The sequence below is a fragment of the Leucoraja erinacea genome, chromosome 27, assembly GCF_028641065.1.
Source record: "Leucoraja erinacea ecotype New England chromosome 27, Leri_hhj_1, whole genome shotgun sequence".
Lineage (NCBI taxonomy): Eukaryota > Metazoa > Chordata > Chondrichthyes > Rajiformes > Rajidae > Leucoraja > Leucoraja erinaceus.
Genome location: NC_073403.1, coordinates 10525378 through 10539575, shown reverse-complemented (window position 1 = coordinate 10539575; position 14198 = coordinate 10525378). Strand labels below are relative to the sequence as shown.

At 44.5% G+C, this 14198-nt stretch overlaps 2 protein-coding genes across 4 annotated transcripts in view; one reads left to right on the top strand and one right to left on the bottom strand.

Annotated features, from left to right (window-relative positions):
- Nucleotides 1-832: 832 nt before the first annotated feature.
- On the bottom strand, nucleotides 833-9377 carry LOC129710199 (uncharacterized). Of its 3 annotated transcripts, XM_055657011.1 has the most exons (4): nucleotides 9248-9377; nucleotides 7576-7598; nucleotides 4828-5068; nucleotides 833-1042 (listed from the first exon to the last, which is right to left on the bottom strand). In XM_055657011.1, exons 1-4 carry the CDS (start codon nucleotides 9257-9259, stop codon nucleotides 986-988), a joined length of 333 nt encoding a protein of 110 aa, XP_055512986.1. In that variant the 5' UTR covers nucleotides 9260-9377; the 3' UTR covers nucleotides 833-985. The 3 variants fall into 3 exon arrangements, with proteins under 3 accessions (XP_055512986.1, XP_055512984.1, XP_055512985.1); XM_055657009.1 differs by lacking the exon at nucleotides 833-1042 and having other exon boundaries at nucleotides 3215-5068; nucleotides 9248-9374; XM_055657010.1 differs by lacking the exon at nucleotides 833-1042 and having other exon boundaries at nucleotides 3215-5068; nucleotides 7572-7598; nucleotides 9248-9366.
- Nucleotides 9378-11468: 2091 nt separating this feature from the next.
- kat2a (K(lysine) acetyltransferase 2A) overlaps nucleotides 11469-14198 on the top strand; it is a 36440-nt gene continuing 33710 nt past the window's right edge. The window contains exon 1 of the mRNA XM_055657008.1: nucleotides 11469-11735. Coding sequence (XP_055512983.1) covers nucleotides 11484-11735 — 252 coding nt within the window. The 5' untranslated portion in view covers nucleotides 11469-11483. The remainder of the gene's footprint in view (nucleotides 11736-14198) is intronic.

Genomic DNA, 14198 nt, shown 5'->3' with positions numbered 1-14198 from the left:
TTGAATAAAATGGGTCACTTAACGGCAGATAAAGATTAATTTGATTGACACAAAACAGCATTTGATTAACCCCTTTCATGCAATTCAGTGTCTACTGTGACGCTGTACATGGAATTTACCATAACAGGTAAAAGCACACTTGTTCAACTGCCCAAGTAAACCCGTCACATTGAATACTGTTAACCCAGCTGGAGAACTCCAATCAGAAGTGTCCATCGATAAGGATACAAATTCATAATGCAAAATTCAGCAGTGCTGGCTCAAAGGGCCGAATGGCCTACTCCTGCACCTATTTTCTAAATAGGGCAACTCTTTACAACAGGAGGCACATCAATGTATTCCTGATATCTATCTAGTTTGACCTTTCAGATCAATGTCTAGGCATAGGGAAATAATAAACGGCATGATATTAACATTTAAAACTTGCTAACCTTCAGCCTGCTCTCCATTTGAGATTGGACTATAGCTCCACACCATCAACCAAACCTTATTTCAAATTCCTCAACAGCTGAAAAGTGTATTGAACAATGCCATGCAATTCAGTTCAGCGACTAAGCATCCATAATCCACTGACACAGAAAATTATAAACATTCATAATTCCCAATCTTCCTTCTGTTGAGAAAAGGATTGCCATTGGGCAAGAAATTTGAATCTATAAACCATTAAACAAGGCAAGGCACAGCCTGATCCAATAGTTACCAGAATATCAAAAAATGAAAAACATTTTTTTGTTCCAGATAGAAATGGCAAAAAATCACCTTACTTTGGCATCATTATAAATGAGAAAATTCACAAATGTCATAGCAATGTAGCTATTCCTTACACTGCACATCAGATTTTTAAAACAATTTTATTGTTATACCAAAACCAACAATTCATAAAAGTTGAATAACCAATACACAAAGAGTCTCTGAAGAACACAAGCTTGAAAATCATCCATTAACCACTGAAGTTGAACTGTAAAGCAGCTGCCAATCACTGCAGTCATAAACAAGGTTTCACTTTGACCTCGCCCTCATCTTCCTCCGCTTGCGCTTCAGTCTATTCAGGAATAGAAAGTTAAAAATAAATCACAGGCTGCCATGTGCATTTACAAAAATTATGCAGACAGCAATAAAGTTTAAATTCTTTTGGCAAAAATGTATAATAATGTTTATATGCTGCAAAGTGGATAAAATCTTTATCGTCCTCCATGAACCATTTTATGCAATGAAAACAAATGCTGGAACTACACAGCTAGTCAAGTGAAAGCAAGTTCCTAATGCTTTGGGATTAAAACTGGATAAGGTTAAGCGATGGAACAAGTTGAAGTCATTAGACAGAAAAAAGAGTTGAGTCTAAGGGTGGCAGAGAAGCAATGGTATTTACTACATCACAGTTTTGTTTTACATTCTTTCTAAACAAAATACCACATAAAAGCCAAAATAGAAAATACTTTGTGCTCAAATGCTGGATTTGATGACTATGAAATACTGGGATAAAATGGGATATTCCAGGTATTTATCTATTGCATGTTCACCTGTTATCAACAGCAATACAGACATTTCAGAATTTTATTTGTCTCTACTGATATTGTTTACGTGCTTATAAATCTCTAAGAACGTGTCCTATTCTTTCAAATTGTTTTTGGTCATTGTACTGACCTAACCACTCCTCTATCTAAATGTTTTTTTATATAGCTGTACACCTCTGAGGAGTGCAGATATTAAAGCTTGCAACTTACATAAAAATGGTAAAGCAGAGAAAAATGTGAAATAACAGAGACACAAGAGACTGCAGATGGTGGAATCTGGAGCAACAAACAATCTAGAGGAACTCAGCCGGTTGAGCATCATCTGTCAGGGAGAGGAATTATCGATGTTTTGGGTCGATACACCACATCATGGTTATCAATGGATTGATCACAACATTCGTCTGTTCAACTAAACTTGCCTCATTCCGTTATTAAGTACCCAAGGGCTTACTGTTACTGGAATACTAATATCAGACCATTTGGGTGGGGAAGGGTGCAAAAATATACTTTATCTTTAAGCTTATAGTGAAAGCTTTGTCATGAAAGACATTGTAAATAGCTACAAACATTCTAAGTATCTATCTATCTATATTACTAAAAGTCTGTTCTTGACCGGTTTTGGCCATCTGTGCTGCAATTTCCGAGAGAACGGCGCCACCTACGGCCGTCATTTTTGGCCATCTTGCTCAGAGCCCCCCTCCGCCGTATGTGTGCTGATGATTTTTCACGTCGATGAAAAATGACAGATATTAATGTTTTTACAAAATTTCCCATTCTCCCTGCTGCCCCTGCTGGCGGCAGGGGGGAGGGACTATAAAACCAAGAAGTGGTGTGCCTCATAGTCTCGTCAAGATGGAGGAAAGCAGAGGGTCACGTTTCTCTGAACTGTGAATAACACTGAACACATGTCTACTCAAACGTAAGTGGCCTTATTGGTTCTAAAACGCTTGCAGAATGTGTCTATTGGTTCTAAAATGTTTGCAAAAAGTGTCTATTGGTTCTAAAATGTTTGCAAAAAGTGTCTCTTTTGGTTCTACAATGCTTGCAGAATGTGTCTTTTTTGGTTCTAAAATGTTTTTTAGGTTCTCCCCCTCTCTCCTCTCCTCTCCTCTCCCCCTCTTTTTCTCCCCCCTCCTTTACTCTCTACCCTCTTTTTCTCCCCCTCTCCCCTTTTTCTCCCCCCCCTCCTCTCCCCCCCACCTCCCCTCCCCCCCCCCTCCCCCACACTCCCCTAACCCCTCCCCCTTCCTGCTGCCCACCTCTCCCCCTCCCCTCTCAGCACACCCTCTCTCCCCCTCTTTCCCTCCACCCTACCTCCCCCTCACTGCTCCCCACCTCTCCCCCCCTCACCCCCCTATCAGCACCCCCCTCACTCTCACCCTCCTCTCTCTCTGCCCCATCTCTCTCCCCCCCACTCTCTACCCCCCCCCCTCTCTAGGTGTGACTGCAAGTTGGGGGCTATGCGTCAGTAGATAGGGTGTTTATGGGGTAAAAGGAGCAAATTAATAATATCAATATAATATCAAGGGGGGTAATTAGCGTGAGTGCGTGGTGGGGGGGGGGGGGGTAGTCAGTGTGTGTGACGCTGCATGCCGCCCGCCCCCCCCCCCCCCCCCCCCCCACAACCGCACGTTGGGGGAACAGATCTGCACTTGGTCTAGTTACTAATATAAATTTAAAATGATTATGTTACACAGGTCTAGAGTTTAAAGTCATCTTTAATTGTAACACATAGTATAGTGGTACAGCAGGTTGTTAGTTGTTAATTCATCACTACCGCTTCCAAGACTACTTAATGTAGGAAGTGGGTGTTAATATAAAGCACACAGTAAGGTGGGGTTAATGATGCTACTCTACTATGATTGGTTCACATGCAATAACCAATCTACATCCGTCCCCATAAAGAGCGAATATAATAACGCACGGGTAAGCGTAAATTTAAACGTACTCGCCGTTATCAGGCGGTCTACTAATAAGACCCGAACGCGTGCGAACCAACCCCTCTCCCCATGTACCAGAAGAATTAGTGGGGGAGGGAGGCAGTGAACCCAGAAGGGAGAAGGCAGCTGGGGACGCTATAGGCGACCGGTAGGATGAGCATGCGGGAGAGGTAGTGTTGTTGTTAGACGGGATCGCCGGTCGTGGCAGAGAACGGGACATGCTTGGACTAGTGATAGTGGCAGCAGCAGACGGGTTGAACAGCAGAGGTGGAGCAAAAGGATCGGCTGGTGGTGGACGGGGTTCTTTTACAAGCAGCAAGTTTTGGCGGCTCCATCTGTGCAGGGCACCATCGACGTTGACAAGGTAGGAGTGGGGTTCCTTGGCACGGGCCGACAACGAAACCTAGACGGGAATGTCCCAGAGTAGTCTGCAGACGGACGACTTGACCCTGCAGCAGTAGCTTCAGTGGTTTATTGGATTTGTCATAGGATCGTTTCCGGATGTTGTGTTTCTCCTCGATGCACTTCTGGACCGCGGCTGGTTTAAACACCTGTGGCACCAGCTTCCAATTTGGCCTTCACAGGTTTATTGTTAATGAACATCGATACAGATGGATCCGAAAGCATACCAGCGGAGTGTAGGAGTGTGTGCGCACAGTGGACTCTTCATATGCGCTAATTGGATCATCCTCATGGGCAGCTTCGAGCTGGTCCTGTGTGTCTGGAAATGTTTAGTCTTGTTGCAACAGGTGCAGATTAGACGCTGAGCTGGAAGGTCTGTTCCCAAGGGACCTGCAGGCAACGGCGAAGTGATTCATTTTCTTGCAGTAGTTACATGGTTTGCCGTTCGCAGGACAGAACATTCGTCCCTTGTTGTGGAAATAGTTACAATTCGGACATCTTTGCGGCGGCTCATTGATAAATCCCCGGTTAGCCGTTTGCGGCGGTTCGTTCATAAATCTTCTGTTAGCTGTCGTGGTTGGGCGTTTGTTGAAACCCGTCAAGTTTATACTCTTTTTCTGAGTGTCAACCTGGTCACTAAGTGTAGCCACAATCTCTGACGTACGGCAGGCATGCACAGCTTGTTCAAGGGTTAAGTCAGCATTCTGCAGCAACTTAATCTTTAGGTTTTGATCAGTCATGCCAATGACAAGCATGTCCCTGATTAATTTGTTGGACATAACCCCGAAGTGGCATTGCAGAGCCATATCTTTCAAATCACAAATAAATCTTTCCACAGGCTCATCGGGAAGCTGGTGTCTCGCGAAGAATTTTCCTCTTTTTAAGATACGGTTAAAGGGTGGGTCGCATAGTTCCCTGAATTTACGCAGTAAAACATTAGGGTCACGCATAGTCTCAGCAGGTACAACTACCTGATTGTTGTCGTCGAGAACCGCTGGCGCGAAGTCAAAAGTCTGTGCTCTCATCAGAGCCTCAGGTCCTGCCAGGTTTAGTAGAATCAAAGCTTTGACAGCATCTGGTTCATTACGATAGACGATGTTGATATAGTGTTCGTACTCGATTTCGAATAGCCTCCATCGTTCCCCGATGTCTGAATCAAAGATGAGCTGCGCTGGCTTGCGGTACGATTCAGCCATAGTGATACAAATGGAACTGATAAAACACAAATAAAACCCGATATACGGACGAAGTGGGTTACTTCACGCTGACTGACACCATGTAAATTATTATGTTACACAGGTCTGGAGTTCAAAGTCATCTTTATGTGTCTTTGGGATTTGAGTATAGGAGCAGGGAGGTTCTACTGCAGTTGTACAGGGTCTTGGTGAGACCACACCTGGAGTATTGCGTACAGTTTTGGTCTCCTAATCTGAGGAATGACATTCTTGCCATAGAGGGAGTACAGTGAAGGTACACCAGACTGATTCCTGGGATGTCAGGACTTTCATATGAAGAAAGACTGGATAGACTCGGTTTGTACTCGCTAGAATTTAGAAGATTGAGGGGGGATCTTATAGAAACTTACAAAATTCTTAAGGGGTTGGACAGGCTAGATGCAGGAAGATTGTTCCCGACGTTGGGGAAGTCCAGAACAAGGGGTCACAGTTTAAGGATAAGGGGGAAATCTTTTAGGACCGAGATGAGGAAAACATTTTTCACACAGAGAGTGGTGAATCTCTGGAATTCTCTGCCACAGAAGGTAGTTAAGGCCAGTTCATTGGCTATAGTTAAGAGGGAGTTAGATGTGGCCCTTGTGGCTAAAGGGATCAGGGGGTATGGAGAGAAGGCAGATACAGGTGATGAAGCTGAATTTTAGTTAAAAATATAAGAAGATATTAAATTGGCTTCTGGGCTAGCTTACAGCTTATATTTAGTCTCAAATTAGGCTTGCCTCAGGTTGCGGTGTGTGAGATAATAAATACTAAAAAAATATTGTCTCCCAATATAAGTAGAGAAGGAGCTAAGTCATGGCTTTGAAGTCTGGGCTAGCGAGGGAGGAGGTTACGAGAGCTGCTACATCTCTTTGAGTCTCAAAGTAGATGCTAAACCAAGTGCCTCAGGTTGAGGGACGGTGTGAGAGATAGAAAGATAAAATGTCGTAAACCCAATGGCCAATGTTTTTAATATGAGGTAAAAATATTGTCTCAAACCTAACATCAAGTGGGGATAAGTGGACCCTGAGCTTAGATTTGACTGGAGGGCTAAAGAGTCAGCTGGCAAAAATCGATTTTGAAGTAGAGTAATCCACGCCTTTGTTACCACCCGGCTGGATTAGTGTCCTGTATGTCCTTCGCCCATCCAGATGGTACAGAATGGCTGTTCGGACTGGTAACGAAGCAGATCATGTTTCTCACCTTTTACTCTCTCCACTTTGATTCAGTATAGGATTCGTTTTAAAATTCTTTTAAGTAATCCCTAAGTGGTCTTGCCCCGTCCTACCTAAGCTTCTTCACCCTTAGTGCCCTCCCCGCCTCTCAGGTCAGATGATCAGGCTCCGAGGTGAGCCAAAGAAGAAGAGAGGGGACCGTGCCTTTGCTGTGTCGGGATTGTATGAAAGATAAAAATGTCTAGCTGTAAAACCTGAAGAATGGCCACCATGTGTTTTGTTTATTAGCTTTATTTGCTTGGTTTTGCTGCGTTGTTCGTACTCGTGTTTTATGTTTTTTAATTTATTGTTTGGATTTTTGTATGTAATTTATGCGCCTCGTGTTAGTTGTATGTTCTGTTGTTCTGCCTGTTTTATGATGTCTTGCTTGTTTTCTTTTTTCTGTACAGCACTTTGGTCAGCTTTGGTTGTTTTTAAGGTGCTTAACAAATAAAGTTATTATTATTATTATTATTATTAATATATCTTGTACCATGTGACAAAATGCCTTTGATGTGATGCATTCTGTAGAAACCTTTTCCTGTACCTCTGACCATGACTAACGTCTGTGGAATGTGCTAAGGTGACAAAGAAACACTATAAAATGCAATATAATTCTGTTGTTCAGGGAAGGTGGCTGAGCACAGTTAAGTGTCTACATTGGTCACTTGACTGGAATTCTCGCTTCCTTCCATCGGCCGATAATAAGTAAAGGTTTGAACTGGTCTACCAAACAGTTTGTGTGGTGTCTGTTTATTAAGGAGCGAACCTGTTTAGTAGTTATAAAAGTAACCTTTTCACAGGATACCGAGTTGGATGATCAGCCATGATCATATTGAATGGCGGTGCAGGCCTACTCCTGCACCTATTTTCTATGTTTCTATGTTTAATTGTAACACATAGTATAGTGGTACAGCAGGTTGTTAGTTGTTAATTCATCACTATCGCTTCCAAGGCTACTTAATGTAGGAAGTGGATGCTAATATAAAGCATACAGTAAGGTGGGGTTAATGATACTACTCTACTATGATTGGTCACATGCAATAACCAATCTACATAAATTATGCAAATTTCCCTTAATGTTGAATGGAAATGGCAGGAAACATTTCAATAAAACGCACAATCTTTTGAAAAATGTCAAGCAGGCAGTTATTTCAAATCAAATTTATGTCTCAAAACATATGCTTAAATATATTAATGAATGATTGAATGAAAACCTGAACCAGATTTCACCATTTTTAAGTGTATTATTAAGTTTAATAAAGAGCTGGAAAAAAGTAAAAGACATACAGACCTCCGCATCCTTTTCTTCCTCCACTGTAGAAGAAATAAATCAATTAGTTTTAGTAGAAAGTTGGCACATTTACTCTTGTATTATTTTAGAATCAAAATAAAGTTTAACGTAATATCCAATAAATAGCAGTTCCATACACACATTCAGTAAAATGAAATAACTTTATCTTGGCATCCTCCTGTGTAAAATTAAATAACTTTCTCTTAGCACTCTTATGGTACAATCAAGAGAAAAATATATATAAATCCATCATCTAACCTACAATAATAAATGTAGTCTCTGTTTCCATGATTGTTCAGATTGTACATTCCATATATTACAACCACCAAATAGGTTCCAAACTATGTGGAACTGGGGGCTCTGCACTATTCCGTTTCAGGACATATGATAATAAAACCAACACACAAATATTAGGTCACCAGACCATAAGCATGTAGTGCAACCAAAACAAAGCAGATCATAGTTGCCAAGGTAGGGTTGTGGTGAATGGCAGAGGTCAATATCCTGATGGTTAATTAAACTGTTCTTGGATCTGAGGATCTTGAACCTCCTCAGACTCCTCCTGTACCGTCTTCACAATATAAGTGGCAAGATCGTCCTTGCAGGAGGTTGAGGGTGATCTGATAAAGGTGTACAAAATTATGAGAGGAATAGATCGGATAAATAAATGCACAGCCTCTTGCCCAGAGTAGGGGAACCGAGGATAGGCTGAAACATAGGTTTAAAGTGAGGAAGGGAGATTTAGTAGGAACCCGAGGGGTAACCTTTTCTACACAAAGGGCGGTGGGTGTATTGGACGAGTTACCAGAGAAGGCAGGTACATTCACAACGTTTAAGAGAAAGTTAGACGGGTGCATGGATGGGATAGATTTAGAGGGATATGAGCCAAACGCAGGCAGGTGAGACGAGTAGATGGGACATGTACGAGCAAGTTGGGCCTAAGGGCGAGGGGTCCGTGTCCATGTTGTCAGATTCTACGAGAGCGTGACCAGAGTGGTGTAGGCTCTCGGATAGTGTTAACAGCCTTTATCCATCATAATATTGTGACCATCAATGTGATATCAATTGATGCAGCCTGACCCAATTAGTTCATACAGCAGGTTGTTTTTCACTCAACATTTCAGCCTCCTGTAAAGCGACAAACTCTGAGGGAGTGTTAAAGAGGGAACTGCAGATGCTGGAGAATCGAAGGTTACACAGAAAAGCTGGAGAAACTCAGCGGGTGCAGGAAGGTTACACAAAAAGCTGGAGAAACTCAGCGGGTGCAGGAAGGTTACACAGAAAAGCTGGAGAAACTCAGCGGGTGCAGGAAGGTTACACAGAAAAGCTGGAGAAACTCAGCGGGTGCAGGGAGGAAGTGCTGGAGGTGACGGTCGACCGCGTGTTGCAGAAAAGTTGATGGGATCGTTTAACAGTAAAGTTTGAATTGCTGAGCGAGGTGGAATCGTGCCTGAAGTGCGGTCGATCGCAGTTTCTCCCCCAGCACCTACTGTTTATCGATCAACAGGTCAGAACAAGAACCCACTGCGTGGTCGCGGCCCTCAAAATGGATACGACGGGCAAAAAGTAAAAAGAAAACACATTTCCCCCTCAAATTGATTACTCAGCACTTATTTTATCATAATGACCGGATTCTATTCCATCATTTTTCTGTCAGTTACTGTTCACTCACCTTGGCCCTCATGGTCGGTTAGGAAAAGCTCCCAACGAACTTCGGCTCGACGTCGTCAACTTCGCAAGTGTGCGCACGCGCCCCGATGCCAACCGTCAAACTACAACACCCACAATGCCTTGCAAATCAAATTAAAGTCCTCATCTATCCATTATTATTTTTTTTGCTTAAAGCACAAACATTAGATGTGCTTAACTAGCTTTAATTAAACTGTGAACAAGAAGTGAGTTTTAATTCGTTTGTAGCGCTTTAAGAAGTGATGGACTACATATCCCAAACTGCCGTGGGCGGGACGCCGGCGCGCTGTTGTCTCTTGTACATGACCGTGCAACCAAAGATCTTATAGCGGATCTTTGCGTGCAGCACCTGTCCCTATACCTTCCCCTCTACACTCTGTCCAGGGCAAATATCCTATTGCTATAGGATCTTTGGTCCAGGGACCCCGACAGTCTTGTCAGATGAGGCAGAGGTTCACTTGCACCTCCTCCAACCTCATCTACTGCCTCCGCTGTTCCAGGTGTAGACTCCTACATATCGGCCAGACCAAGCGCAGGCTCGGCGATCGTTTCGCTGAACACCTCCGCTCAGTCTGCGTCTGCCTAAACCTACCTGATTGCTCAACACTTTAACTCCCCCTCCCATTCCCACACAGACCTCTCTGTCCTGGGCCTCCTCCACTGACAGTGAGGCCAAACGCAAGTTGGGGGAACAGCACTTAATATTTCGCTTGGGCAGTTTACAATTCTGCGGTTTTTTGACTTCTCGAACTTCAAGTAACCCTTACATCACTTCTATCTCCGTCCTCCCCTCACCCTAATTATCCGACTAGTTTCACTGTCCTGATTCATTTCACTGACTGTATGCCTTTGTCTGCCTCTGTGTAGGAAGGGACTGCCAGATGTTGGTTCATGCAGCATCTCTAGAGAACATAGATGACATTTTTGGTCGAGACGCTTCTTCCGAATGAGAGTCATCAGACTGAGAGTCAGGATAGTCCCCTGACTCTCTAGTACAAGATGTACCAGTTAGTTAGTTAATGTAGGTAGGTACACAAAAATGCTGGAGAAACTCAGCGGGTGCAGCAGCATCTATGGAGCGAAGGAAATAGGTGACGTTTCGGGCCGAAACCCTTCTTCAGACTGATGGGGGGTGAGGGGGGGGTGAAGGAAGGAAAAAGGGAGGAGGAGGAGCCCGAGGGCAGGGGGGATGGGAGGAGACAGCTCGAGGGTTAAGGAAGGGGAGGAGACAGCAAAGGCTAGCAAAATTGGGAGAATTCAATGTTCATGCCAACCGGACGCAAGCAACCCAGGCGGAATACGAGGTGCTGTTCCTCCAATTTCCGGTGTTGCTCACTCTGGCAATGGAGGAGACCCAGGGCAGAGAGGTCGGATTGGGAATGGGAGGGGGAGTTGAAGTGCTGAGCCACCGGGAGTTCAGATAGGTACTTGCGGACTGAGCGGAGGTGTTCGGTGAAACGATCGCCCAACCTCCGCTTAGTCTCACCGATGTAAATCAGCTGGCATCTAGAGCAGTGGATGCAGTAGATGAGGTTGGAGGAGATACAGGTGAACCTTTGTCGCACTTGGAATGACTGCTTGGGTCCTTGAATGCAGTCGAGGGGGGAGGTAAAGGGACAGATGTTGCATTTCTTGCGGTTGCAACGGAAAGTGCCCGGGGAGGGGGTGGTATGGGTGGGAAGGGAAGAATTGACAAGGGAGTTGCGGAGGGAGCGGTCTTTGCGGAAGGCAGACATGGGGGGAGATGGGAAGATGTGGCGAGTGGCGGGGTCACGTTGGAGGTGGCGAAAATGGCGGAGGATGATTTGTTGTATTTGCCAGCTGGTGGGGTGAAAGGTGAGGACTAGGGGGACTCTGACCTTGTTGCGAGTGCGGGGATGGGGAGAGAGAGCAGTGTTGCGGGGTATGGAAGAGACCCTGGTGCGAGCCTCATCTATGTTGGAGGAGGGGAATCCCCGTCCCCTGAAGAGCGAGGACATTTCCAATGCCCTGGTGTAGAACGTCTCATCCTGGGAGCAGATGCGGCGTAGGCGGAGGAATTGGGAATAGGGGGTGGAGTTACTCCAGCTTTTTGTGCCTTTCTATGGTGTAAACCCGCATCTGCAATTCCATCTTGCACACTACATTTCCCAAGATGCCCACGTCAATACGCATGCGCATTGCCCCCACCGACAAAGCAATGACTACATCTCCCAAGGTGCACCCGGCGCGCATGTGCAATGGCGTCCTCGGTGGTTTCCATGGCAGAGGGGGGCACGGTGATGGCTGAGGCAGCGCAAGCCTCGCAAGGCCGGGCTCAAGCGCCTTTCCCGTCGCAAACGGCGGCCTCTCCCGCCGCCCCGAGCCCGGCCGACCCTGCCCGGCCCGGTGCCAGCAGCAGCCAGCAACGCTCGGTTCAGCGCAAGGCCCAGGTCCGCGCTTTCCCACGGGCCAAGAAATTGGAGAAACTGGGGATTTTCTCGGCGTGCAAGGTAAGAGCAGAGTGTGTGCCCGGCTGGACGACTCCTCCTCCTCATCATCATCCTGCCTCTGCAGACTCGGGCTAGGTCCCAATTCAATATCTTTTCACTAACAAGGTGACACAGTGATCATTCAAGAATTGAACTGTTTCCATGTGGTGAATGAAAAGCTTCCTTCCTCCATTACTCAGTTACTGCCACTCCCACAATAACCCAGAGATCACACATGAAGACTGGCCACCGGGTAAAGTAGGAGAGGCTGCATTCAACACGGGGCACGGACAAAAACGTTGTTTTAACGTTGTGTTGTGGCTCAAGAGAGTTACTGTGGCTAGACAAAGCATTCAGCAAATTTGTCGCCTCTGAATTTCTTGTCATGATGAATAAAAATAACATACTTGAACATGACTTAAATGTACCAACAGGTAAAAGGTGACCGATTGAAGCACAGATGCTGGAGTGTGTTTTAGAAATTGGAATGAGACGACGTGAAGGAGATATTTAAAGGATGTTTTCAGCCTGCAGTCATTTATTTGCAGTAAAGGTGGGAAGTATTTGGATGTATTTGGAAAGAACAGAGGGCATAGGATTTGCGGAATGGTTCAATGCTACTGGAAGTTGTGGATATCAATGGTAATTGGAAAGACGTTGGGTTTTAACTGTTAACTCTACTTTCATAGAATTGTACTGACCTGATCAGTATTATTTGTATTTTCTGCTTTAATTTTAGACTTCCTGGATTTAGTCTGGTCTTTTCTTTGTGCTATTAAATTTAACTTGAGTATGTAGCCTGGGGAGAGATAAAGAGTTTAAGAAGTGGGAGCTGGAATAGGTCATTTATTTCTTGCACATGCTTCACTGTTCAACAAGATCATGGTACCTCAATGCCATTTTCTGCCCAATCCTAACATTCATTGATTATTCTTACATTGGTTTTCAATGTAGTGAATGAATGTGTTTCCGTTGCCCTCTCCCATAGAACAGTACAGCGCAGGAACAGGCTTTTTACCCTACAATATATGTGCTGGATATGATGCCAAGTTAAACTAATCGCTACCTGCACGTTATCACTTTGGAAGAGAATTACAAACATTCATCATGTGAATGAAGAAATTGCTCTTTTCAGTCTCCAATGGCCTGCCCTATTTTTTTCAGACTCTGAGCCCCTCTTCCTCCCACCCCCACCCCCCTCATATTCCAGATTACGCCTGGGGAAACAGTCATGCAGTACAGAAACAGGCTATTTGGCCCAATTTGCCCATGTTAACCAAGATATCCCATCTATACCAGTCCCACCTGCCTGCATTTGGCCCATATTCCTCCAATCCTTTCCTATCAATGTACCTGTCCAAATGCCTTTTAAACATTGTTATAGTACCTGCACCAACTATCCCCTCTGGCAGTTCACTCCATATACCCACCACCCTCTGCGTGGAAAAAGTTGATCCTTTTTCTTAAATCTTTCCCCTCTCACCTTAAACCTATGTCCTCTGGTTCTTGACTTACCCCACTCTGGGTAAAGACTGTGCAGCCTGGCGAAAACATCCTTCTCATGTTTTTCCTATTGAGCTCTAAGAATTTTGTTTACTTGAGGTCACCTCTTCCTTTTCTAAACTACAAAGAAGCACAACCTACTCAATCTCATCATATGACTGACTTGCCATTCAGAAACATTCTGGTGAATCTTTACTGCACTCCTACAGCAACAATCTTTTTAAGGCAAAAGATTTATGCAATAGTCTGAATATGATTTAACAAAGCTCTGCATGATATTAGGAAGACGTTTTTGCCCTTTTACTTGAAGCCTTTTGCCGTAAAGGTCAATGTACATTTTAGAAACAAGGAACTGCAGATAGAAACATAGAAAATAGGTGCAGGAGTAGGCCATTTGGCCCTTCGATCATCCAAAATCAGTATCCCTTTCTAGCTTTTTCACCATACCCCTTGATTCCCCTAGACCTAAAAGCCAAATCTAACTCTCTTGCAAACACCCAGTGAATTGGCCTCCACTGCCTTCTGTGGCAGAGAATTCCACAGATTCACAAATCTGGGTGAAAACGTTTTTCCTCATCTCAGTCCTAAACGGCCTTCCCCTTATTCTTAAACTGTGAACGCTGGTTGTGGACTCCCCCAACATCGGGAAAATTTTTCCTGCATCCAACTTGTCCAATCCTTTTAGAATTTTATATGTTTCTATAAGATACCCTCTCATCCTTCTAAATTCCAGTGAATGCAAGCCTAGTTGATCCATTCTTTCATCATAGGTTGGTCCCACCATCCCGGGAATTAATCTGGTGAACCTACGCTGCACTCCATCAAAAGCAATAATGTCCTTCCTCAAATTAGGAGACCAAAATCGCACACAATACTCCAGGGCCCTGTACAACTGCATTAGGACCTCCTTGCTCCTAAACTCAAATCCTATCGCAATGAAGCCCAACATGCCATTGGCTTTCTCCACAGCCTGCTGTACCT